A 27,616-nucleotide genomic window follows, 5' to 3' on the forward strand; every position below is an offset into this window, starting at 1 on the left:
AAATGAACAATATCGTTAAGTATAAAGCGAAAGTAACTTTGGCAAAAACCCTTAGATAGTCCAGAAATAGAATGACATTAACACCTTGAAATTCACTAATTATTTCAATAAAAGCTTCATTATCAGTGTCATTATTTTATGATATTCTAATGGTAGTGTCCTTTGGACAAGTAAGCCCGCCCCCCCCCCCCCCCCCTGCATATTTATGATATGTATAGTTTACTGGACAGGTATAACTGATAATCACAAAGCAAGAAGACTGACCACTGAACAGAGAGAGCAGAAAGGAAAGAAGGCTGCAGAAAAGATCCATGTGGACAAAATCAGAGAGAATCAGAGAGATGATTCTTTCACAGCTGGTTGTGATCACAGTCCTAGGGCTCCCGTGGACGACAGGTTTGCTTCATTTAAGACTCTTGTCACTCTTGTTGATGCTGCCGTTTTTACTCATTGCAATAGATATAAAGATTATGAATCTTGTGGTAAACTTGTAAAGGATCATCATTTTGGGGAATGAAGCTGAATGTTTGACAGTCATCAGTTTTTTGGATTGTGCATTGTGTCTGTATATATATATATATATATATATATATATATATATGTATATATGTATAATTTGATCTATTTCTGGTTTCAGCGACCGGACTGCCTTGCACTTGGATGTTGCCCTCTCAACCAGCCCCTTTAAATGGTGAGTCGGATAGAGACCAAGTTTATTAGATCCTGACTAATGGCCACAAGTTCAATTGATTTCCCTGTTACTGTGGATAGGAATGTGTACAAAGTAGAAAAACTTTGCAATATTTGATTTACAAATTGTTCATTATTGATTTTGAGGGTGAATCTTCAGTTGGATACTTATTATTCCAGTATCATCAGTGAATATCAGTGGTGGAATGTAACTTGTAATACATATACATACTGCACTTAATTTAATTTTAAGGTACTAATGTTTGCTACTTGTACTTAAGTATTTCCTTTTCACACCACTTCTACTGGACTACATTTCAGAGGAAAACATTTTACTTTTTACTCTGGTTACTAGTTACCTTGTAGGCTCACGGTGTGTGTTATGTCGATAACTTTAATATTTTCTGGCAAAGAATGTCTCTTTTTAAGACAGACAGACTTCACCCAAACAAACGGGGTTCAGAAATGTTAGCTGCTCACATACAGCATGTGGTACGGTCCTCCCCTCAGGACTTAGGCCTACGTGAATGACTAATCATTCATGCAGCACACCTGGACTCACCACCGGTCACTGAACAGAACTCTTCCTCACTGCCACAAACAACTGTCTCCACCTGCTGGCATGTAAAGCCGTCTGCTCCCAGCGCTGTTCCAAAGACTTCTATTCCTGTCATCATCACGCATAGACCAGTAAACCGAAATGTGCACATCCCACACAGAAATAATAGTAATCTTATAAGGATTAGGACAACTGCACCAACTCCAGCACCCATAACAAACTCACTTCCTGAATTTTTATCTACTCTGGTTTTAAATTATGACAGAATTGTTCTTTGTGGCGCTTTTAATATTCATGTTGATGACCCCACCAATGTTAATGCAACTGACTTTTTAAATATGGCCACTTCTTTTAACTTCAAACAACATGTCAAAGGGCAAACACATAACCGTGGTCATACACTGGACTTGGTTTTTACCCTGGGTGTCAGCATTTCCTCTGTGGAATTAGTGGACATGACCATATCTGACCACAGATGTATTGTTTTTAGCTGCGATTCGCCTGTTACTCATGCCGCCTCACCAAGCTCTGTGTGTTCTCGCATCTTTAATGAACAAAGTGTTTCAAAGTTTTGCACATTCTTTCAGAGCCAAAGCCAACACCTGTCTGATTCCAACACCAACAATCAGGTCGATCACTTCAATCATATCTGCTTGTCGTCACTAAATATTACTGCTCATCTAAAGGTTAGGCCTACGTCTAAAGCTAGTAAGCAACCCTGGATAAATGACAGCATTTGCAGCCTCAAAACAGAATGCAGGAAAGCAGAGCGCAGATGGAAAATATCCAGTCTCCAAGTCCATTACCTCAGTCTGAAGGATTTATTAAGTAACTACAATAACATGGTTAAGGATGCGAGAACACACTATTTTTCTGAACTCATTACTACACATAAACACAACCCCAGGTTTCTGTTTAAGACTGTGGATCAGCTGGTAAACCCAACCCCTCCTTGTGCCTCAGCTGGAAGTAATCATGACTGTGAATAGTTTTTATCTTATTTTACCAATAAGGTGGTGTCAATCAGAGCCTCTATTACCCCCACTGCCTCTTACTCAGAGGTCCCTCACCAGCAACAAGAGAGTTTTAACCAGTTTTATCTCATCGACTTGTCCGAGCTTTTAAAAACAGTATCACAAATGAGAGTGTCCTCCAGCCCACTTGATGTAATACCGACAAATATTTTCTGAAAGTAATAGATTCTGTTGGGCTCCATTTGATCTCTGTTTTCAACAGCTCCCTATCTACTGGTTGTGTCCCTGATTGTTTTTAAAACGGCTTGCGTAAACCCACTTTTAAAGAAACCTGGTTTAGATCATTCCTTCCCACAAAATTTTAGACCAATTTCAAAACTGCCTTTTATTGCAAAGATTTTACAATGAATTGTGTCCAAACAGCTGCTCACTGTACTGGAAAATAACAAAATATTTGAAAAGTTTCAGTCTGGTTTCAGCAAGTACCACAGCACTGCCCTGCTTAAAGTCACCAATGACCTTTTAATGTCTGCTGATGAAGGTATGTGCTCAGTCCTGGTACTCCTGGACCTTAGCGCTGCTTTTGACACCACTGATCACAACATCATGTTAGACAGACTGAGGCACTGGGTGGGGATCTCTGGTACTGCCCTAGAATGGTTTTCATCCTACCTGTCAAATAGGAAGTTTTGCGTGTCTGTAAACAACTATGTCTCTTCGTTCTGTCCAGTTAAATATGGTGTGCCTCAGGGGTCGGTCTTAGGACCCATTTTGTTTTCACTGTGTCTGCTTCCCCTTGGACATATTATCCATAAACATGGTATTTCTTTTCATATTTATGCTGATGACACACAAATGTATTTCACCGTCACACCACAAAGCTTGTTCAATCATGTTTTTATCAACTTTGAAATATAGCTAAAATTCAATCTATGTTAACTTTTAAGGACACCAAGACCATTTTAAACGCCTTCATCTCATCACGCCTGGATTATTGCAACAGCCTTTTCACCTGTTTAACCCAAAAATCTACTGATCGACTCCAGACTGTCCAGAACTCAGCTGCCAGGCTTTTAACCAGAACAAAGAAATATGACCACATTACTCCTGTTTTAGCTTCATTACACTGGCTCCCAGTATGTTTTAGAATTGACTTTAAAATTTTATTGATCACTTTTAAAGCTCTTCATGGCCTCTCGCCTTGTTATATTTCTGAACTTTTAGTCCCATACACACCAGCACGTACCTTGAGATCCTCGGGCAGAGGTCTGTTGTCTGTTCCAGAGTCTTGACTGAAAACTAAAGGGGACAGAGCGTTTGCTGTCAGGGCCCCGAGGCTCTGGAACAGCCGGCCCGAGGAAATCAGGTCGGCTGAGTCAGTGAACTCTTTTAAGTCCCTTCTTAAAACATACTTTTACAGGAGAGCCTTTGCCGATCTTATTTGACTTTATTTTATCCCTTTTATTTTATTCTATATTACTTATTTTATATTTATCTTAAATGTGTATTTTAGTCTTTTCTTTTCTTTATCTTGTATTGTTTTTGTATTATTGTCTTTTGGGTATTATTGTCTTTACACTTGTTATAGCACTTTGTAACTTGAAAAGTGAAGAAAAGTGCTCTCCAACTAAGATTATTATTATTATTATTATTATTATTAAACCTTTCTTTAAAACATATGATCAAAAGCTTATAAAATATGATGCATTATTATAGATCAAACAACACGCCTATATAAAAAGAAGTTAAATCCAGCACCATCATTAAAATGCTACTTACATGTTAAGTAATACAAATCCTTTAATATAATATTAATAATGAATCAAAAGGCTGTTCTGCAAAATGCATACTTCTACTTTTGATACTACTAAGTACAGGACTGATAATGCTGCTGTACCTTTACTTAAGTTAAATTATGAATGCGGGAATTTTACTTTTAATGGAGTATTTTTTAGTGATGCGTCGCTGCTTTTACTTAAGTAAACAATGGGAATACTTCTTCCACCACTGATCCATTCATACAGTAAATATCAGCCTCCCCTCAAAGCGCTATTTCTGATTTGCAACAAAGCATAATGCTCCTGTATCTTTGTGCTGAGATTTGATTCAAATTATTATTATTTTTCTCTTCAGTTAACAGCGTTAAGCCCTCAGATGTGGCTGTGCTGTCCTCCATTGGACTTGATGTGAATAGGTGAGCACCGGTCTCAATCAAGTGATATTTGCACCACAAGGTCAACAGTGAGGAGACATAATCACACTGTGGTCTTTTCTTTTCCTACAGCACTGAGCTGTTCACGGTGGTATCAAGACTCAGAGGTAAGATTCAAAGTTTTATTTTGTTGATTGTAGTGTTTATGAGGCCTAATACAAAATGTGTCTTAAATAATTTACTTAAATCTTTTAAAAAGTTAATTACTGCCCTCTTGGGATGTCCATGAATGCCTCACTCTTTACTCTTAATTTCTTTTCCGCTGCTTGATGGGAAAACTTCAGTATCTTTGCCGGTGCTAAATAAATAAATAAATAAAAATGTGACTTTCACTAGAATTGGCCTGCAGTCTAACTAGACAGTGTAATTCATCTGAAGAGGTTGATACGAGCTTCTATTACACTACTGTGTGCTATCTTTACTACACTGATATCTACACTTACTGTGATAATTAGAAACAGTGAACCCCAATACACTTGTCATTCACTTGGTCTGTGGTCTGTTATCTTGTTTGAAAGCCATTCATGAAATAAAAAGTACTGCCGGTACTTCATAGAGATAAAATACTGAGTGGCACAAAGCGGAAAGGTCACATTTGTTGATCGAAGTGTGCTTTAACATTGAATTTCTTCTGATTAAAGTGAATTTGCAGCCCTTCTATCACTGTAACCCAGTAATGTTTTCAAGTAATCAGTTAATTAAACAATTAATCAAATACCAAAACTGTTATAGATTAATTTTCTGATTCAACTATTTGTTTAATTGGAAAACAAGCTCCGGGTTTTGTCGTGAAACTTGTGTTAATGTCCTTCCTTCAGAGTTGATGTCCCTCTTCAATCCTGAACTGATCAGTCCTATCTCAGAAGAACCCAACTTGTACGCCCCTCAGTTTGATCAACACAGGTACAGACAGCACTTGTGACGCATGAGAAATATGCTAACTTTGACTCTTCCAGTGATTTGAAGACGTCGTCTCCTTGTTTTATTTGGTTTGTAGCACACTAGTGGAGCAGGCAAATGAACTGTCCCTCTATCTCCAAAACAATCAGGTAGGTGCTCCAGCGGCTGCACTCCCATGTTAAATGATACTTATCTTCTCAGCTCGGCCTCTTTTACATCTATGAGAAGTTGATGTTATTTGTGTTTCTCCTATAGGTCATTAATGTTGACAGAGATTGGAAGCTAGTCCTTCTATTTGTTCAGGTGAATGAGCTCTGTGCCTGTGAGCAGCAGCAGGTAAACACCAATCATTATTGATGAAATTATTGTTACGGAAAAACTACATGTATAATGTGCTAGAAGCTAAGACGCCAAATCACTTGTTTCTTTAAACTTTGTTGCCTCAAATACTGAAGTTACAGAGTCCAAGTTTTTAATTCCTATCAGTGTTAAGTCGTTAAAAAGTTACGTTCTATCTTGTATTTTATTTCACATATTTACCATTTACTGTAATTTGGTTTATATAATTACAACAACATCTTCTAAAAGGCCCAAAACAGCTAAAACAACCATGCAGAGGCAGGGAAATAATTAATGAAAAAATGCTTCCTTATAACTGACTGCTTCCTTATATTTTCTCACTTGTGCACAAATTATTACCTGACACGGAACCATGTTGTGTCAGAACCATGAGCACCCATAGTACCTCACAACAATTAGCAGTATTGCCAAGACACTTATAAAAAAACATGTGAGACGTTTGAGAGATGGATAAAAAGTTATGTCGTATTTGTTTGCAGGTTCAGTCTGTCATCAAAGCAGTGATTGAAGAGGTGGATGATGCTCTGCAGTTGCTGCACTCTCAGGTATATTTCAGATTATACATAGTATTTTCATTCAGTCTCTATTGCTGTATTTGCAATATTCACAGGTTTTACATTTTGTATCACCTCAATGTGTTACAGCTGACGCGGACCATCGTCAGTGTTGCACTGTGGGATGTAGAGAATGATAGTTTCCACAACAAGTAAGTTCACATGTAAAATTACACTATTTCTGGTGAAACATTGTTTCCTCATCTCTGCTTTATTAAAGTATGTTAGTTATATGTATCACACCACATCAAGACTTTTATCTTGTGACATCTGAACAGATGTTTTACAAAATGGCTCTAGTTTAGTAATTTAATCCATTTAATTTATTCTGCGCAGCATATGGGATGTTGAAGGTGAAAAAGTTATTTGACTGTGAACTGAGTTACAACATTTAAATGAGAAAATAATTTTGAGGTGAGCTTTATAGATCAATATCATGACATGATTATTTATTCTTGCCAATAGAATTCTATTTGATTTAGTGATACACTGTATTAGGGCCATCGTAGATTTAATAAATACAGACCCTGAGGAGGGGGAATTATATTTTGAGAATTAACTGAGATTAAAGTCGTAAATTTACGAGAGAATAACTTTGTTTTTCATTTATTAATGTTACAAGAGTAGGTGCAGACATAAGAGGACTTGAGCGTTCAGACAGGCAGGTATGAGGGACTGCATCTAAGCCACTTGAAAGCATGTGTCACAACTTAGTCATTTATAAATGTCTGCAGTTCTTCCCCAAATCTCTTTGAACAGAAGGAAGTCTCTCACAATACTGGTGAAAGTAGCTTAAATGTTATGGCTGTTTATATACCTTGCTTTTAATAGAGTTCAGAGCCTATAATAAAACAAGCACATCTAAAAATTTCTATATAGAGTTTTCTTTTTTTTATCACATATGCTTTAAACCCGGAAATTGGGAGTTTTTTAATACATTTTTTAAAATCTACAATGGACCTAATATGCCAACTGTGTTTTTAACTGCTGAAGTGACGATGAAGCAGCATGACAGTACAGAACGTCTCCGTAATCATTAGGTTTTAATTAGTAAATCTGTTTGGCTCACAGGATGTGCCCGTGCATGGAGACATACAGTGAAGGCGAAGTCAGACTTCTAAAGGTCATGCGGAGTCAAGCTCTGCAGGTTTGTCCATTATTCATCCCAAAATATCTGCTAGTACTTGGATGTTTTAGCAGCTGTGAAACTTTGTAGAGCTGAGTTGATACAAGTGAGTGTATAGTAAGTGCCCTTTTGGTAACATTTTCTTCTCAACTCTGTTTCAACGAGCAGGAGTCCTTGGGTGAGCTCATGGTAAAGAAGCGCTGGTACAGTGACAGAGATGACTTTAGTGTCATTCTGCAGGATGCACCTTTCATCACAGACCCTTCATCTGTCGCTGTAAGTTACAGGCGGTTACTTTCCCTCAACCCCTGAATCGTATAATCTCTTTCACTTGCACCATTTTGCATCTCTTGTTAATCCTTACTGGTTCTGAGGCCAGTGCCGCCGTTTTAATTTTTCACAATGGACTTTAGAGACAAGGTTTTGGAGATCCTGGGTAGATAGTTTGCTTCATCAACCCCTTGACTCCTGATTTATGTTTATTAGGGGACACATTCAGTTTTTATGGTGAGAATGATTATAGATTTACAGCAGGAAAGCACAGGTGTCACTAATAACATTGTCTAAAGCAGCTAAATGGAAGTCAGCCATTCTAATTGTCATAATTTTCAAACCCTTTTCCTACTGTGAAATGTTAAAATGTCATCCGTGAAAACGTCCTATTGGAAAGCTAAAGCTAAAGTAGAACGGGTAGCATCTTTGGAGTAAAGTAAAATAAAGTATAGTAAAGTAAAGTAAAGTAAAGTAAAGTAAAGTAAAGTAAAAGGTAGTTTGGAAAATGGGATCCCTCATGGAACCTTGTTGGACATCTATGTTCTCTGTAGCAGATTAGGAGTCCCAGTGCTTTACACAAACATCAGTAATAGCCTCAAATTTTGACAACATCCTGTATCACCCATTAGTGCTCATCCTGTTGCTACCAGTAACAAGGTCCCCCTCTGGAAACAAAGCCTAGATGTCAAATTCTAATGAAGACCAAAAGTCCCTATCTTCTGAGATAATGACAGTCCATGTCTGGATCTAACACATAGCACATTGTCTTTTTGAACAGAGTGGGAAGCCTCTCTCTGAGTCACAAGCATCACAACAAACTGACAAACTGATGGTGCAGATGTGGACTAACCTGGTGAGGCCTAAAAGACACACAGACACACAGACACACACACACACACACAAACAAACATACAGAGTCGTTGTTCTCTATGTCGCAAACATGAAGACAATGATGTCTTTCAGCTCCAGCCCACAAGTGGCCAACAAGACACGGAAGACAATGTAAAGATCATCGCATTGCCATGTCCAACTGAGGTGTGTAACTGTGCTAAAAACTCACACACATGCATGTTAACGTGTGTCATTAGACGTACTGTCTTGAAAATAGGTTTCAGTGTGCCATACTAATGTTCTATCCTTCTTCTTTCCTAACACACCTCTTTTTCCTTGTTCCTCCTCCTCTCTCCGGCTATCTGGCTCCCTCTCCAAGGACCGGCCCTTCCTGAGGACAGAGGGAAACTCTCCTTCATATGACCACAGTAATGCCTCTCCTCTCATTCACCCAGTGAGTACTATCTGTAAGCTGAGACAGATGGCAGTTTATTCATTTATTTATTTATTTGATTGGGACAGTACATGTTAATGAACAAACATGGAATACATGCATGTAAATATGTCGGATCGTAGCTACAAGCTAATTTCCATCCGTAGTCCCACGGGCTAAGATCACAAAGGTCATAAAACATTACAGAATAAAATTTACATCTGCATGATTTATCATTAAATTATTAAAAGTCCTATATACAATATTCACATAAAACTTAAAAATTCATTCAGTTCACAAACACCCATCCATATACAATTAACGAAACAAAACGAAAGAAAAAATAAATAAATAAATAAAATTAAATAAGATACAGCATACCCATTAATCTGTGCAATTTTGATTTGCCCATAGCCATTTTTTCAGCTGGAAAGTTGTGGCAGCATTGTACGCCTCCTGTTTAATTCTAACTGTGCATGTGCTCTGTGTGTCCGGTCAGTTTACAGGCACAGAGATGCCCTGCGAGGACCTCAGCCCCTCGCCCTCCACACCCACATCAGGTAAGATGGTTTACACCTACAGTACATGTTAGGCACCTATCAGGCACCAGGGTGACTTTCAGTTGACTAGAAATAGTTAAATTATTTTTTTCTGGGACATTAATGTAGTCAGGTAGATTTTATCTGTTTATACGGTATTCATGTTTCACGTTTCATGTATAGATTGTTTTTAAAACCAGCATAATTAAGCAGTGTCACACTGACATACAAAATATTTAATCTGATATTGTACAGACTTGAGCAAAAAAACAAACACTGTTTTTATTTCATTTGACACTAATCTATTATATATATATATATATATATATATATATATATATATATATATATATATATATATATATATATATTATAGCAATTTATTATTTGATTAATCATTTTTAGTCTTATGCCTACCTCTTATGTCATCTTTATTTTTATAAAACTGCTTCTAATAATGTAATGTCTTCATTTCCTTATACTTTAATAGTAATTCCACAATATTTCTATCTAGTTTTATTGCAATATTATTATAATTACACATATTGTAGAATTTCTCTCTGAAAGTCCTGTGCTGTGTAATTAATTTGGTTTTGTGTCTTCTGTATTTTCCCAGTCCATGAACTCAGGCCTGGAGATATCAAAGTAGTGGCTGCTGTGGGCGACTCTCTGACAGTGAGTCATTTTGTCAAAAAAAAGAGAAATATTAGAACATAATACACTGAACAAAATTATAAACACAACACTTTTTCTTTTGCCCCCATTCATCATGACCTGAACTCAAAGATCTAAAACTTTCTCTATGTACACAAAAGGCATATTTCTCTCAAATATTGTTCACAAATCTGTCAAAATCTGTGTTAGTGAGCACTTCTCCTTTGCCGAGATAATCCATCCACCTCAGAGGTGTGGCATATCAAGCTGCTGATCAGACAGCATGGGTATTGCACAGGTGTGCCTTAAGATGGCAAAGGAGAAGTGCTCACTACCAGATTTGTGAACAATTTTTGAGAGAAATAGGCCTTTTTTGTACATAGAGAAAGTCTTAGATCTTTGAGTTCAGCTCATGATGAATAGGGGCAAAAAGTGTTGCGTTTGTAATTTTGTTCAGTATACAAGCCATGATACCTTAAATATAATATAGAATTCAACATAATAAAGCTGAACAGAAAGAATAGATCCTAAATGTAGGACCATAATCTTTTTCAGTCTTACATAAACTAAATATGCACTATAGGCATACAGTGACGGACCCCATTAATCAATAAAAAAATCAAACTTAATTACATAACAGTAACTCTTTGCCTTCTCTATGAACAGTCCAAAGATCTCCATAAGATAATGACATTAGAGGAATGGAAAGATGAACAGAGGACAGTAGTATAACAGTATAATGAAATCATATTTTTAATATCTATTCTTCAGCAGTGGAAGACCCTGATATACTGCTGTTTATTCAGGGAAGGACATACACAATAAATTTTGAGAACTTCTGTTTTATTTCATCATGTTACTGAAACATGGTCCTGTTCTATCTGTCAGGCAGGGAACGGTCTTGCATCCAGCCAGAGCAACATCCTGGACGTCCTGCGACAGTACAGAGGTTTGTCCTGGAGGTAAGTCAACACTTTTCAACATAACTATCACACAACATTGCAGCATAATGCTTATGTTATATGTGTGTTGATATAAATGAGATTCTGTAGCCATATATTTCTTCAGTTGGAAAGTTGTTTTATATAATCATTTCACCAACACAATATTATGTGTTTATTTGCAGTATTGGTGGAGATGAAAACCTCACAACCGTCACCACGCTGCCCAGTGAGTCTTCCTGATCACTTATAAAGGGTTCAAATAACATGTTAACATTAATTTTTGTTGCTCTGGGATGGTCATTGCCACTGTTCACAATGAAATCCTTAATTTTTTACTATTATTCCTTTGTTATAACAGACATCTTAAAACATTTTAACCAAAACCTGACGGGCTACTCTGTTGGCACGGGCAAGGAGGAGACTCCTCAGTCTTTCCTCAACCAGGCTGTAGCAGGAGCTAAGAGCAGGTGAGTCTCATCAGAGGTTTTTAATCGCAGAATACCTGCTTATGTTGTAAGCTGACTTAAGCTTGAAAACTTGTACTATTAAATAAAGCTTAGTAAAATGATTAAACTCACCTTATAATCTCATGGAAGAAGAATACAACTAATTGAGTGTGAAACTTCATTCTGTTTTTGTAGTTAATTGCAAGAGAAATTTCCATATGTTAACAATGCATTATTTCTGCAATTTTAACATATCTATATATATATAAGTATTTGCTTTAACATAAAAAGGATAAAAGAGCAATATAAAATTATTGTAAAAAACTGTATATACATTTCAATGTTAATTCTTGAATTTGGAATCACAATTAATCCTAAAGCTGAAAGGAAGAAAATTATCTATAAATAATTTAATAAATATTTGTCATTTAATTGTGATATTTTTTTTGTGTTTTAAGGCACATCCCATCACAGGTGCGAGCCCTGGTGGCAAGGATGAAGAATGACTCTGTAAGTTTATAAATAGATGTTTATTTTTGACCTATTAAACTTGCCAACTCCACTATAAAATGACCTTAAATGTTATGTCTACTTTAAATAAAACAATAGCAAACAAATTTTCGCTTTTTAAAAGAAGTTACATAGACTAGCACAAAAAACACCACTTCATACTGCCTACGATCCCTCACATTCTTATTTCCCGTACAGAGAATCAATTTTAAATCCGACTGGAAGGTGATCACCATTTTTGTTGGTGGAAATGACATCTGTGAGCACTGTTACAACTCTGTGAGTATTAAGATGGAGTAAAAATTCACACATCATTTCTTGGAGGGGCCTAAAGTCACACATTAAAGTGTTCCTTCTCTTTACAGCTTCTCTACTCTGTAGAGAATTATGTTCGTAATATTCGCGACAGCCTGGATTATCTCCACAAAGAGGTAAAATCTACAGACATTTTCCAGGTATATGTTGGTCTGGTTGATTGTTTGTTAGCATTAATTGAGCTTGTCTCTGTCAGGTGCCTCGGGCTCTGGTGAACTTACTAGAACCTCTTCATATAACCCCACTGAGAGAAATGCACATGGATGCTTCCCTTAAATGCCCAACTTGGCTGGTAAAGTGAGTACCACTTTTCTCTGTTTGTCTTTGATTCAAGCTCATGTGCACCCATTTTGACACCAATTATCATTTAATAAATATGAATAATATAACTATAATAAACACCGTGTTGTCTTTCCTTTGCCAGTATTCTGTGTCCTTGCGTTATCTTACCAAAGGCCAACTCTAAAGCTCTTCAAATGTTGGAGGACCTCAACAGAAGCTATCAGGTAGGAAAGACCAAAGAAACTGTACTATGATTAAAGTTAAAGTAAGAGTCCAGTTCATCCTCGGGCACTGACACTTTGTCTTTCTTTCTTTAAGCGTTTACTGCATGAGGTTGTGGAGTCAAGCCGCTATGACACTCGCCCAGACTTCACTGTGGTCATCCAGCCTTTCTTCAGAGAAATCGTTGTCCCCAGATTGCCGGTCAGTGTCACTCACATGAGGACTACACAGACTTTATGGGAGTTTGGTCCATCAGTCAACTTATCCAATATCTAACCACAGCTTTAGCACCAGAACCATGACAATATTTCTGCTACATTGTACAATGTTTTGCAGTGTGTCAGCATAAAGCATATAAACTTACTGTAGGCGGTTAAAATGAACAAAAACTGCTATTTGTTGGTATTCTGTTTTTATCATTACTTGTGATGAACATTGAGTTCACTTTCAGTGTGAAACAAGGGACACTACACGTAGCCTCTTGTTTTAGCATGTCTCTAAACAACCCTGGAAGATTTAGACAGCAAGGATTCGTTCAACATTTTGAGAAATACTCTAAATATCAAGCTACAGGAAACCACTAGCCAGGCTCTGTTCAACGGTACTGGTTACATTTGTATTTAACAAGATGTAACATATTATTAAGTGAGATTTACAGGTGTGTTGATCAGCAGAGTTTCCTTGTGTTTCCAGTTGTTATGCTAAGCTAACCAGGTGCTGGGGGTAGTTTTAAATTTACATACAGCCATATCAACCCTCTTAGCTAACTCTTGACAAAAAGGCAGATATATTATTTCTGTATTTACAAAAATGTTGATCTATTCCTTTGGCATTAACTAGTCAATATAAACAAAAGAAGTTAAATTTATGAGCCTAACTACTCATGAAAAATTGTGTCCATGCATTTAAAGACTTTTCGTGGGTCAGCCTCTACGCTGTAGCCTGCACTATATTGCATTCGCCAAACTTCTCCCCTGTGTAGCCCTGCAGTTTACTGGTCTGATTGATAAAAAATAGTCCTTAAGGTTCATATATTTACCATACCGTTTCAACAGGATGGCCGCGCGGATCGCTCCTTCTTCAGTGCTGACTGCTTCCATCTCAGCCAGAAGGCCCAGACGCAGATGGCTCGCTCCCTCTGGAACAACATGGTAAATATCTGAGATCAAGAAAAAGATTTTACAGTATTTTGTGCATATTTAATTTTTTTGTGGATTCATTTAACTAATTGTAGTGTCAGTAAATTAAGTTCCCCTTCGAGGGAATTCAAACTGCGTCGGTGACGACACTATGGGAACGCCTCTGGGCGTGGCAGGGCTGAAATCATGAATGAAACTACTCCAATCCTATTGGCGTTGCTAGAACGGTAGCGTACCGGACACATCAGCTTTTTTCTATTCATCAGGCACTCTGGCATGTTTGAGACTACGAAGAGAAAAGTACAACTACGAGAGGAATTTTCTTACCTTGAAGGAAGTCTGGCAGAGGAGATAGCTTGTGAGCAGTTCAGGCAGTGGGGTTTTCCCCTTCCCGCGCTACATCACGGCTGGGGACACTCATGACCTGTGTGTGTCTTGTCTGGGGATGCTGCATGCCCAGGCAGCTCTCGAGGGGGCTGCTTGCAGTCATTGCGAGGCCCTGCCCCTGAGGGTGCTGAGGTCCCGTGCGGCTCTTTTCTCCGAAGACGGCCGGATGCGCTCTCCCCGTGGCTCGTGCCCTGCGGTCGCTGAGGCGGCGCGGCGGCTTCGGTCATGGGGCTCCCAGCGCGACATCTCCGAGGGCATCGGGACTGCCAAGGCTTTTCCCATTTCCTCGTCTGCTGGCTCCGACTCCCCTCTTCCCCGTTCGGGAGCCTGCTTCTCGGCTTCTCCCGCTCCAGGTGTGAGCCTGGAGAGGCTGCGGTTGTCTGGTTCTGAGGAACTGGATGTGCTCAGCATTATGGAGGAGGAAGACTTCTGGGAGCTGGACCAACGTCATCAGTCAGCACCCAGCTATGATGAGCTCTTGGAGGTGGTGACACGGGCAGTTGGCAAGCTCCAGCTCGATTGGCCGCAGGCTGTGCCAGACATACATGCTGCGAGTAAGCTGGATGAGCGTTTCCTGCGGCGCCACCTCCGCGCCAGTCTCTGCCTTTCTTCCCAGATTTGCACGACAAGTCATGCAAATCCTGGGGCAAGCCCTTCTCAGCACGTCTGACTACTCCCCCGCTCCGGGTTTACAGCGATGTTGCAGGGGTTAAGGGTTTCGGCTGTGGGACGATGCCCCAGTGCCTCAAGTGCCTCTGGGAGGCTTCCACTGGTCGTGCGCTTCCTCCGTGGAGCCCGGAGGATGAGACCCGTCACTCGTTCCAGGGTTCCCACTTGGGACCTGGCAGTGGTTCTCGAAGTGCTGGCTGAGGCCCCCTTCGAACCCCTGGAGTCGGCTGAGGCCAAGCACCTGACCCTTAAGATGGCCTTTCTCCTCGCTATCACGTCTCTGAGGAGGGTGGGGGATCTCCAGGCACTTTCGGTTTCTCCTTGATGCCTGGTGTTTGCCCTGGGGAGGGTCAGAGCCATCCTGCACCCCTGTCCAGGCTATGTCCCTAAGGTTCCGTCCAGTTTGGCAGGGTCCACGGTGCTGCAGGCGTTTCATCCCCCACCTCATGTGACAGCGGAGGACGGGAGACTTCATCTGCTCTGCCCTGTCAGAGCGCTGAGTATTTACACTCTGAGGTCTTCCTGGTGGAGGAAAGCAGTTTCGGGTCCCCCAAGGCTGGGCTCCCCGCTTCCAAACACACGATCAGCAACTGGATCGTTCAGACTATTTCCCTGGCCTATCAGGTGCGCGGGTTACCTTCACCTATGGCCGTAAGGGCGCACTCTACTCGAGGCATGGCGACCTCTAGGGCCCTCCTCGCAGGGACTTCGCTCCAGGATTTGTGTGAGGCAGCTGGCTGGGCCACTCCTCACACTTTCATCCGGTTTTAAAGTCTGGACCTTCCTTCTGCACCCGGCACCCGTGCGCTCTCCATTTTGTCGTGCCGACCGGTTACTGCACGCTGGGGGCAGCCGGGTGTTTCAGCGTGGCCTAGTGGGTATCTCGTTCCCATAGTGTCGTCACCGACGCAGTTCGAGTTCCCTCGAAGGGGAACGTCTCGGGTTACGTATGTAACCCTTGTTCCCCTAGAAGGGGAACGAGACACTGCGTCAGTCCACCACACCTCACCCCGCCTGGAGTGCCTTGCTTCATAGCAAAGAGCTGATGTGTCCGGTGTGCCAGCGTGCTTATATATGCCTCCAGTTAAGCCGTCACACGCTACCGTTCTAGCAACACCAATAGGATTGGAGTAGTTTCATTTATGATTTCAGCCCTGCCACGCCCAGATGCGTTCCCATAGTGTCAGCACCGATGCAGTGTCTCATTCCCCTTCTCGGGGAACAAGGGTTACATATGTAACCCGAGACGATCTCCCAGGGTATATTGTTCTGCATCATAATAATGTGAATATACATATTAGTTATAGATTACTTTTCACATGGCTCTACAAGTGTTGTTCTTTGCCCTCACTATGTGTGTAGTTGCACTATAATACAGTAAGCACAACACATTTCTAATTCATGTTGTAGACAGGAGTTGGACTTTGTGTTCAGTGGAAAATAATTGTGAAACTGTGCAAACAGTAATGGACAACAAATTACATGATAGAGTTACAATTCAGTAAAGGCCATTGGCAAGGCTTAGACATAGGCATTGTAAAGATGAACTGGTCTAGTAACACGTTTCTGACTTGTAAATAGCGTTCACGTTACCTTCCAAGACGTAACCGCGTCTAGGAAACTCTGCCTATATCCAACTTGGCACTTATTAACACAAAGGTGCCTGAAAACCAAAAATATGGATGCCAAAGACTGTTGTTCAGTGTAATTAAACCCAAATTTAATGCATATGGTGTTATTTTGTCAATGCACAGTATTGCTCAACCAACTCTATACAACCATCTTGATGAACTGAACGTTCGCAAGTCATTAACATGGCAATCTTTCTAGACTTAGTTTTTTTACCAGCCACCTTATTTCACATGAATATTGTTCATTACATTAAGTTTCCATAAGAAGTACAGTAATGACAGTAAAAGGACAGTAAAGTATAATGACTAGCTTGACTGCTGGTGGCAGTTGATTTCAGCTGAACATTCAGCACACCACTACCTTAAAATACAGCGACTATTAACATGATAAAGTGCTTTCATTATGATATGACATTTAATGTAACAATGTATTTCAAATTAAAATACTTAGCTGTCACTTTTCTCTTGTTTTTCCAGCTGGAACCTCTGGGCAATAAGACTTTCACACAGGATTTTACTGCAGACATAAATCTAAAATGTCCTACCAAGGTAGGGAAGTGTGTCATTGCTATAAATGCTGGTGAATGTGTTTTTTGGAAATTCTGTGTTAAATGTATATAGCCTAATGTTTTTGAATGTACATGTCATCATTTCTATATTTTGAAACTGCAAATTCACTGACTGCCATCATGTAATGTAAGTTCTTTCCTTTGTCTACAGACTTCACCATACATCCGGACATATAACAACAGCAATTACAAATATGCTGGTCCCTCTCCAACACCTGGACCTATCACAGTAAGTGTGTAATCTCTATCTGAGAGGCTGATAAGTGACTGGTAGTAGGCTACAAATAAAATGTAATGTAATGTAATGTCTAACAAAACTAAAGACCTGAATTAAGTTAACATTTCACAGGAATTAAAGTTGTGTTTAAGCAATTAGACTAATTGCTAGGTTTCTTGATAGTAAAGAAATTTGATATTTGATATTTTGGAGTGCAGTATTTTTACATAAAAATAAACATCTGTTACATTCAAGCCCTTGCTAAACGAGTTTACATAATGGTGATGAAGCCTATCACCACCAGGTAAATCTCTGTATTTCATACCAGAGCATTTAAATCTGGTCTCTGTAGAGACATTCCTAAGCGGGCACGTTTTATTCGTTTTCCGGTAATCAAGGGGGGAGCAACCCAGAGCCCTGTTGCGCTCCATGATCTGCCATTGCTGTAAAATAAAGTAGTTTGTGTTAATATTCTTTGGCAATGTTGTTGTCTGCAGTCAAGCCATGCAACTGTGTCTCTACAGGGCTCTGGAATAACTGTAGAGACAGGGTAGGTAACTAGGAATATGGCAGAGCCTATGGCGGAAAAATCTAAGAAGTGTCCATGAAGTTTCTGATGCTCCAGATAAAAAAGAAATTTGGCATTCAGAGGAAGGAAAAAGGAAAGCAATGAACAGCGAGGACAAACTATTGGTGTAGCTTTTTACTGTAGGTTGGTATTTGTAAAATATTTGGAGCAGGCTATGTAGCTACTACATTTACTGAACTGCTCTCACCTGCAGGCATACATCATAAACACACGACAACAGTGTTTGTATAATTATTCTCACTGCCAGAAAGGAAAACAAAAGTTTTGCAAGTGTAATGATGTTAAAGTAATTTATCAAGGAAAAAGGCCATTCTCATTCTCTCTTTCATACGATTATAAAAATTGGACATGTTTGGGTTTGGGATTTTTGGTTGCACAAAATAAGCACACAGTATAAAAACATCTCTCTGGGAACTTGTTTTTCTCAATGTGTTTAAGTTTTCCATTTTCCATCTAAAACAATTGCAAACATAACACTGTTCAGCTCCGTACAGACAATAAAGGAAAAGAAAAAGAAAAGAAAGAATAACACAAAATACATGATTCTCTAAAGGCACATCTGTCAAAGATTGCACATCATTTTGAGTCAGTTATCACAGAATCCCAACAATAACCACCATAGCTGGGTAGGCCTCAGCATCTTATATAGGTACTTCATATAAAAGCTCTTGTTAAAATGCCAGATTCATTCACATTTACATTTTCAACAAAGGTTTTCCGCATTTTTTTAAGTTAGCAGTCTTGGATTGTATAAGACAAGTCAAGAGGTCTAGCGAAATATGCTCCATTATTGTCCTACACCAACCATAGATTGTGGGAGCCTTACATGAAATCCATTAAGGTAGTATTTCTTTGCACAGAATGTCAAGATGTTAAACTATTTTCTATGATGTACATGGGAAGAGATACTGGATCCAGTTCATGCACAGTTCCCAAAATGTTCTGCATTTCTGGACAGTTTGTCATTTGGAACAGGTTCAAAGACACTGTGTAAGGCTGCCAGTATTTGTTTTGCATTTAAGGCACAATAAAGAGATGGTGAGCTTAGATTTGGAGAGGCGATAAATAGTACTCCGAATAGTATTTTGTTGATTGCAATTTTTTTGTATTGTTCCAGATCTCTTCCCACATATGTTCTGTAATCTCTACACCCAGTTCTCTCTCCTAGGTCAGTCTCAGCTCCCAAAAAACAATGGCAGGATAGTCCCCCAGAATGTTGTATTAGACACTGATCGATGTATTTACTGTACAAAATATCTGCTTTTCAATTTCAGACATGAAATCAGTTAATAAAGACTTTTTTTTCTTCATATAATTTCTTATCTGAAAGAAACAAAAAAGGTTGCTTCTGGATATTCTGTTGAAAGGCTAAAGAACAGATAAAGCCATTTGACAAGGTTAAACAAAAAAACATTTCAGGAAGTCATTTTACACATTTTGACTTTTCCTTTTTCTCAGAACTGGGGAAGTGACTTTTCCTGTGTGGACCTTGCTCCCTCTGACACTGTGCCAACTTCAGGTGAGACGGACAGTCGTCTCTGCAGACAGTTGATATGAGATTCAGTGTCCTCTTTTATCTACAGTTAACAAGATACGAACACAGATAGTGTGGTGTACAAATATGCACCACCAGTGACACTGATAATGAAAGGGCTGAAATAAACTAATTGAACAGTTGTCACCTGGATTGTTTCAATTTGCTACGTTTATAAACGTTTGCTGTTAAGATAAATTAAATGTAATATAATCATATTTAAATTACACACATAGTGGCTTTAAACTGAGGGAAAATGGTTTCAGGAAGCAGAGACAAAGTTCTTCAAATGCTGAAAATAGGAGCTGGTTTAGTGCTTAGTATTGTTTTGCATAGGGATCATTTTTATGGTTCATCTTGATGTCAGTGGGCTGAATCTCTTTTATGTATTTTATCTGTAGTTCATACACTGAGACCAGCAGACATCAAGGTGGTGGCAGCACTGGGAGACTCCTCAACGGTTAGTGTTGTAACACAGTGATTCTTATTATATATATTCTTTTCAATAATAAATAAATAAAATATATCATTAATATATTAGAAAATCACACATATTTTACCTAACTTGAGCAGCAACAGATAATAAGCACTTCATAGGCATTTGTTTTTTGTTATATAATATGGAATTGAAGGTGAAATATTCAATTGCAATTTAGCACCAACCATGAACCTGTTGGTATCAACTATACAATGTCATTGAACTATGAACTTGCTAATCAGTTTGTTATCAGCCAGATAGCTTGCACCAGTGATGATCATCCCTTTTATGTTCAGGTGTTTAGTCTTTGATGGAAGACTTATCTTTGTCAGCGTTTCACTTTCCTCACTGTCCTCTGCAGCATTTAGACTTTATTTTTCTGAGTCTTTATACGTGGTTTCTTTGTCCTCTGTTCACAGGCAGGCACTGGCGCCAAAGCAAATAACCTGTTGAACCTCAATAAAGAGTATAAAGGAGTATCATGGAGGTACGACAAGCCTTGTGTGTGAGGTTTACATTAACCATCACATTTTATTTTTATGAACTGCGCTGATGTTTGTGGTTTTTTTCTTGCAGCATTGGAGGGGATCAGACTCTGGAGACTGTCACAACACTACCAAGTGAGTTTATGCCACTTGTTAAGCAAACCATAGTTTCTGAGTCACTATATCTGACAGGGATATTTCTAGTATTGAAAATCTATCAGACATTTTTTGCCTTAATATGGAGCAGTTACTAAATGACACAAACCATTTTGTGCTTAATGTACAGGTAAGTGTGATTTAACAGAATCTGTTGTGTTCCTCATATATAGGATTTTTTTTAGGTCCACATCAGTCATGTGAGTCATGTACAGATAGTGTGCCTTTCTCCACGGCGGGGGGGGGGGCGACTTGTTAGACTTAATAATTAATAATTAATTAAGCTGTTAATTAATAACATTTTCCATTTTTTTTCGGTTCCTCTAATATGACTTCTAATTTTGGTTTTCAGCAGATGGATTCATCTATCAGGACACTTGCCCACAAATTGAGCGGAACATAAAGCAATATTAGGGCACTCATTTGCTAATGCTTAAATCTCACAATCACTGCACCTACTGATGTTCAGGTGGCATTTATCAGTTTAAAATAAGCAATTATTGCTAAAAACATTTGTACAGTTGAGCGTTTGGTGAATCCGATTTGGAACACAAGCAGATGTTTTAGATAAGAATAAAAATTTCTTGGATGAGGCCCGATGACTGCTGTTTCTTAGACAAACATAACACAGTAACTGGGAGCATAACAGCCTTCACTGGTTGTCAGTTGACCAGCTGAAGAGCTGTAATGTAGCAGGCTTTTACTGCTAGACTGAAAGAAACTAGCTGTACACTACTTCTCAGCTGGTGCTCAATCATTTTTCTTCTGTATCACCTCAGACATCTTGAGGAAGTTCAACCCCTCTTTAAAGGGCTTCTCCAAAGGCCAGGGATCAAGACAGAAGGGCTTCAACATGGCTGTAGCTGGAGCTAAGACCTCGTATGTGCATATTTGTTTACTACCTCCGCCTGAGTAAAGCTTTTGAAAGACCCATTGTCATCTCTGAAGGGCCTGCTGACTGTATTTGTTCTGTTCCAGAGAGATCCCACTGCAAGTCCAAGATCTCATCAAGGCAATGAGAGAAAATAAGGTAAGACTTCCCCAAAACTAAGTCATTTAAAAATGGCTGTAGTGTTTACCTCTTTAAGTCTCTGTTCTGTTTCTGTACATATGCCACACAGGAGGTGGATTTTGAAAGAGACTGGAAACTTGTGACAATATTTGTCGGCGGAAATGATCTTTGCAATTACTGCATAGACCAAGTAAGTGTTCCTTAAAATGCATGCATTATACATAAATACACGTGTGTGTATGTTATAGAACTGCAGTAAAAAACATGCTTTGCGTATCTCTGCAGAATAATCTATCACCCAAAAACTATAGCCACAATCTTATGCTGAGTTTGGACATGTTATACAAAGAGGTGAGATATTACACGCTACAAGTTATTGTCATCTGCTGTCCTCGTCAGTACATGTGGGTAATGTTTTTTCTGCTCCCCTCTTCTCTCTCTGTATGTTTAGGTGCCAAGGCTGTTGGTTAATGTTGTGGAGCTCTTGCAGATAGATCCACTAAAATCAGTTAAGAGGAACACACTTGGCTGTTCCCTTATGCAGAGGTTTGTTTTGTTGTTTTTCATGTAGAACATTTAAGGTGACTTGATTTTAAATATATAATCCATATTTTCACATTAACAATCACATGAGTGTGTGTAATGCAAAAGGTGTTGCTCGTGGTTCCCCTCAGCTCTACAGACTTTTTTGTTTTAGCATCTTTCAGCATATTGTAACTCCAAATAGATCGTTATGTTGGTCTGTATCTGCTGGATGTTTAAATAAGCAACAGGTTTGCAATATCAACTTAAAATGTGCCAGCGCTGTGTTTAAAGCTTATGCTGCCCTTGAGTGGTAAAAAGGAAACAATCAGTGGATGCAGGTTTAAACCTCCAAAAAATAATACTGGTGTGGTTTCCCCTTAAAGATTAAAATCTAGTCAAGACAAAGGTTATTTATCGAGCATGTCAGAAATATGAAGATTTTTTCAAGCTGAGACAAGCTTTCCGAATTGGTAAAACAGAAGTTAGTAAAGCGCTATCGATTAGATTATAGGTATTCAATATTTGTGTTGATCTCTTGGTAGACGTTATGATTAATTTGCAGTTAACACAATATTATAGCCTAAAAGTTTTCATTTCCACTTGAAGATAACACATACACACATCCTTCCAAGCAGATACCCCCGGTTTCTGGGAACATTTGAGATGTTGCAAATATATCTGCTTCAGTTGTTATGAGACACAGACAATTATTTCTTACAGTTCTTGTTACTGCAAACTATAGAACCGTGATCAGTCAAGGATTTAATTTGGAATTCAAGGAGTTTGGCATGAAAAAGGAAGACCAAAAAGGAAGATCCCAAATCAAAGAATCTGTGCAAAGATCCTTCCTCTTTTTTTTTTTTGCAAAAGGAGAATAAACAGGAAGCTGTTTTTTACAGAACCAGTTGTCCCTGTGTTATCAACCCAGCTGAAAATTCCCCAGAGCTAGAAGAGATTAAAAGAATCAATCACGAGTATCAGGTAAAAGCAAAGACCTCTTTTAATCATTTAAATATTTTCAAAAAAGGGGGTTTCCTCTAATACCTCCAATTTCGTTTTTTGTTCCCAGGCTGAGACCCAGCATCTTATTTCTGGAAATCGCTACGACGACAGAGAAGACTTTGCTGTTGTCCTCCAACCATTTTTACAAAATCTCTTCATCCCTCATATTGGAGTAAGTTACAGAGACATACAAATGTATCCAAGCAGGTATCCACAGACAAATAATGAAAATCGAATCTTTTCACCAGGCAGGTGAGGCTGACCCGAGTTTCTTCTCTGTGGACTGTTTCCACATCAGCGAACGAGCTCATGCTGAGATGGCCATTGCCCTGTGGAATAACATGGTGAGCATGGCGCAGCAATGGACCAAACTGCAGCACTGTGATCAGTGTTTGCAAGAGTTTTTTAGGTTTTACAGATTTTTTCTTCCTGTGTTGACAGCTTGAGCCTGTAGGCAGAAAGCAGGCCTACAACAACTTCACATATGACCGCTCCAAGATTCATTGTCCCTCTGAGGTATGTGCCGAGATTTCTGAAGCCTGGGGATGAAATCCCACTGCTCACAACTCATGTTTTGATTGATTTACAAAACTGGATCTAATTATTTATCAATTAGAGTTGAGTTTTAACATCATCTTATTGTTCAGTCACCAAAGTTGTTGAATATAAAATAAATAAATAAGTCAAGGTCAAGGTCAAAGTTTATTTATATAGCACGTATATAAACAGTCACTACTGCTGTACAGATACAGAGAACAGCATAAGATAAAAAGCATAATAAATAGCCGAATAAAACCCTTCTAAAACAGAACATGCCAAAAACAATAAAAACAGACAACAGATAAAAATTATACTTAAAAACAATAACAACAATAAAATGTCACAGCTCAGCATGTGTTAAAAGCCAGTGCAAAAAGATGTGTTTTTAAAAGTGATTTAAAGCTCTCAATAGAGGTAGCTGCTCTAATGTTGAGAGGAAGAGAGTTCCAGAGCTTAGGACCTGCTACTGAAAAAGCTCTGTCGCCTCTGGTTTTCAGTCTAAAAGCAGCTGGTCAGTGGACCTGAGTGCTCTGACTGGAGTGTGCAAAATCAGCATATCAGATAAATATGATGGTGCCAGCCCATTAAGAGATTTGAAAACAAACAATAAGCTCTTAAAATGGATTTTAAAAACGACACGCAGCCAGTGGAGAGATGACAGTAGAGGGGTGATGTGATCACTGCGCCTTTTCCCTGTCAGCAGGCGTGCAGCCGCATTCTGAACTACTTGTAATCGGCGAACTGAAGACTGATCAAGGCCATAGTACAATGAGTTACAATAGTCCAGGCGATTTGTGATCAGGGCATGCACAACTTTTTCCAGTTGGCTATGGGGCAGGTAAGGCTTGACCTTCCCAAGAAGTCTGAGCTGACTTCATAATAAAGTTATTATGACAGACAAAAATTGTTATATAACCATTAACATAACATTTTTAAAACTCAGGTGAAATATCATAAACTATAATAGGACCATTATGGAAATAAGTTATTTGAACTTTAAGTAAATCTTGTGTCTCACTTTTTTAATTTTATGTGCCGTTTAAGGTTTGTTTTATTTTTGAATATGTGGAAAAAGATAAAACTAAACCATTCTACGATATCATAACTGCTTTCTTTTCACAATAGCAGCAGAAGTTAAACAGAAATTACTTCACTCTGTTATTGGAAAAAAGCAGGATGAAATGACATTTCATAAATAATGAGCTTAATTATTCAACAATTTTATGGTTTTATATTATGTATATTTTAGTCAAAACAGCATCTATTTCATAACGTTTTATATATTTCATATTGAAAATTTTGTGTCTCCATTTTTCTCAACTCATCAGCATCACCATAATCCCTGAATTGAAGTGTAGGTCTCTGTGGTTGAATCTTAAGTATATTCGGGCACAACTGCAAAAAGATTCTTTGACACAATTTATAACGAGCTGTTGTTTGTTTTCTATAGGCCAGTCCCTTCATCTTCACTAAGATCAACAGCCTACGAAGCCCAGCTGTGACCCCCACCCCCACCATCAGCTCCAGTCCTGCACCAACCATCCCTGTGCCCAAGTGTCCCTCCTCTATGCCAGTGTGGGTGCCAGTGATTGTGGGAATTGTCAGTTTACTGGTTGGCATTACTGCTGCCTGGCTAATTCTCTCTCGCAGTCAGCGTCGGAAAAACAAAGTGGAGAAAACAGTAGAAATGAGAGGAACTGGTTTTTAATGCAGCTGTTTGTATCAAATTATTGTCAACAGTATATTTAAGTCTTAAAGCAGCATCAAGCAAATGTTGGCCACTAGAGGGCAGAAAGACAGTAGACTTCAGATCAAACTTTTGCTGCTAATTCTGCTGTTTCACTTGAGGCAGGTAGTAAACAGTAAGTAAGCGGTGTCAGTGTGAGCTTTTGAAACTCAGCTCTCGACAAAATCATGTCGCTCAAAGAACAAACCGTCAAAACAATGAGCTTAACCGAAAGCTGCATATAGTTGTAGATTGAGATTCAGATCTTCCGTTGGGATGACAATACTAGCAGCCTGTTCATGTTCTAGAGACTAAAGTGATTAAATGTCTACTCTTTTTACTTACTTAATGGTGCAGAAAGTATGTAATATATTTGTAATTTTTATACTACACAGAAATAATGAAATATTCTATATGTAAATGTCTAATCCAGAAGTTTGTAAATTTCTCTTTACTTTATTTATTGATAAAATAAGATTGCCACAACATCTGAGTCATGGTTTGATGGTACTTTGCAAACAATAGTTCCAGGCACTGAAATGATCAGAAGTCCTGCGCTATCAGGTGTTTCCTGATTATCTTGGTGATTAAATTTTTTTTTTTGCTATTCTAGCAGCAAAGTGATGGCTTTCAATGACATTGTTTTCAGACATTTGTGGTTCCCACACAATGAATCCTAATGACTTTGGTGATCCCCTGACTTTTCTTATAGCGCCACCATGGCGTTGACATTTGTGTTTTTGAGTGAAAAGTTAAACTATTGGAGTGATTGCTTCCAAAAGCAAACAAGGTGTGGAAGTGGATTTTTAAAATGTTTATGAACACTATTTGGTGTACAGAAGTCAGTCTAATATTCACACGTGTGCACAGTTACAATAGTACAATAAAAATGTAACACCTAAACCTACTAATGCCATCTGGGGAAGTCCTGAAAGAAAGATGCCAGATTAATTCAAATTGCCTAACCTTCCTCGCAGCGTCAGCTTTTAACCTATGTTAGTTTTGACATATGTGTTTTGCTGAAATATTCCCTGCTTCGATACAAGGAATGTACAACACTAAACATGATTAGTCGTGAATGTAGAATGTGCTCTTATTTGCAAGAAATAAATGATCAGATGTTTGGCAATATAATATCGAACAACTATTAAGCTGATGATACACGGAGCAACTTTTAGAGCAATGGTGCTGGGCAATGTTCCCGTCAATGGTAATGAGTAAAGATTACTACCGTAATCCCCTTCCCCCACTACTCCTCCACTTATCCATTCAAAAGTCAGACTTGCCACCAGCAAGATTGCCCAACAATATTGCTCTAAAAGTTGCTCCGTGTATCATCAGCTTTAGTCAACAGTGGCAGTAAATCATTTGGCCACTACATAGGCTACTGGCTGCAATAAGAATAAAACTGAGAAAACTCAGACTTCAATATTTTTTTCTGAAGATGTTTGGATCTCAGTAATTATTTTAATTTCTTCGCATTTATATACTGCTGTTTAAAATGGCTTAAATAGAGCTATGTTTGCTTGCTTGATTGACAGATTGTAACCACACATAATTATTATTTGTGTACATTAGCCAAGGGACTATTTGGATGACAGCAGCAGTGACAATACTATAAATTAATTCTTTCTAAATTACCTTGATTCTCTTGGCCTTCACTACATGGGGCAACATTCAAGCAGGGAGGTATGTGGCAAAGTTGGGGATCTGGCCTTTCTGGAAGATGTTGTCCACGCAGTTGCCCTCCAGCCAGGGAATACACAGTCTGTTGGTGGCTTCGGCCTTCCACCTGGTCAAGGAGTGCAGCATTCACAATCTTGACAAGAATGTATTGCATCCATAATGTGCTTTCACATAAAGGAGAATAGAAGTTCCTCCATATGTTGAATTGTATGCCTGCCTGTAAACAATTTTGCATGTTCAGCTGACCTGCTGTGCTTTAATGAACATACTCTCAGGGTTACAGTAATAAATTGGAATTCATTTCCTTGAAGTGCAAGTACTAATTGAAAACTGTATCAATTTCCATAATAATTACCAAATTACAGAATTCTGCCAAGTCAGCTTCTAGGAATTTTTTTTCCCAGTAAATTATGGACAGTAAAATAATGACTGAATTGAAAAGAATAA

General features: G+C 38.7%; 1 protein-coding gene and 1 long non-coding RNA gene across 2 annotated transcripts; one reads left to right on the forward strand and one right to left on the reverse strand.

Moving 5' to 3' along the window:
• Window positions 1-302: 302 nt before the first annotated feature.
• On the forward strand, window positions 303-27,272 carry LOC119908530 (phospholipase B1, membrane-associated-like). Its single transcript, XM_038726278.1, has 42 exons — window positions 303-396; window positions 638-691; window positions 4,357-4,417; window positions 4,508-4,542; window positions 5,254-5,338; window positions 5,433-5,484; window positions 5,591-5,671; window positions 6,175-6,240; window positions 6,340-6,401; window positions 7,321-7,396; window positions 7,544-7,651; window positions 8,427-8,501; window positions 8,612-8,683; window positions 8,859-8,933; window positions 9,412-9,472; window positions 10,068-10,126; window positions 10,994-11,067; window positions 11,232-11,275; window positions 11,408-11,516; window positions 11,954-12,005; window positions 12,204-12,284; window positions 12,371-12,436; window positions 12,517-12,617; window positions 12,745-12,826; window positions 12,921-13,025; window positions 13,880-13,975; window positions 17,128-17,199; window positions 17,371-17,448; window positions 19,484-19,544; window positions 19,961-20,019; window positions 20,457-20,524; window positions 20,614-20,657; window positions 21,458-21,557; window positions 21,657-21,708; window positions 21,800-21,880; window positions 21,976-22,041; window positions 22,142-22,236; window positions 23,115-23,196; window positions 23,285-23,389; window positions 23,466-23,561; window positions 23,659-23,733; window positions 25,208-27,272. The coding sequence occupies exons 1-42, from the start codon at window positions 312-314 to the stop codon at window positions 25,463-25,465; spliced, it is 3,309 nt and encodes a 1,102-aa protein (XP_038582206.1). The 5' UTR covers window positions 303-311; the 3' UTR covers window positions 25,466-27,272.
• Window positions 10,521-14,413, reverse strand: LOC119908533. The gene is made up of 3 exons (XR_005445304.1): window positions 14,291-14,413; window positions 13,869-13,962; window positions 10,521-11,038 (listed from the first exon to the last, which is right to left on the reverse strand). It is a non-coding gene; the product is annotated as an uncharacterized LOC119908533 (long non-coding RNA).
• Window positions 27,273-27,616: the final 344 nt, after the last annotated feature.

This window comes from Micropterus salmoides, unplaced genomic scaffold (genome assembly GCF_014851395.1).
Source record: "Micropterus salmoides isolate LMB-PRFRI ecotype aquatic unplaced genomic scaffold, ASM1485139v1 Ms_hic_scaffold_18, whole genome shotgun sequence".
Lineage (NCBI taxonomy): Eukaryota > Metazoa > Chordata > Actinopteri > Centrarchiformes > Centrarchidae > Micropterus > Micropterus salmoides.

What these genes read in the sequence shown, in the direction of transcription:
- LOC119908530 (XM_038726278.1), top strand. Translation starts at nt 312, where the DNA reads ATGTGGACAAAATCAGAGAGAATCAGAGAGATGATTCTTTCACAGCTG. An exon ending in GGTGGTATCAAGACTCAGAG is followed by an intron (nt 4,543 to 5,253) that starts GTAAGATTCAAA and finishes TCCTTCCTTCAG; the next exon opens with AGTTGATGTCCCTCTTCAAT. An exon ending in ACCTCAACAGAAGCTATCAG is followed by an intron (nt 12,827 to 12,920) that starts GTAGGAAAGACC and finishes TCTTTCTTTAAG; the next exon opens with CGTTTACTGCATGAGGTTGT.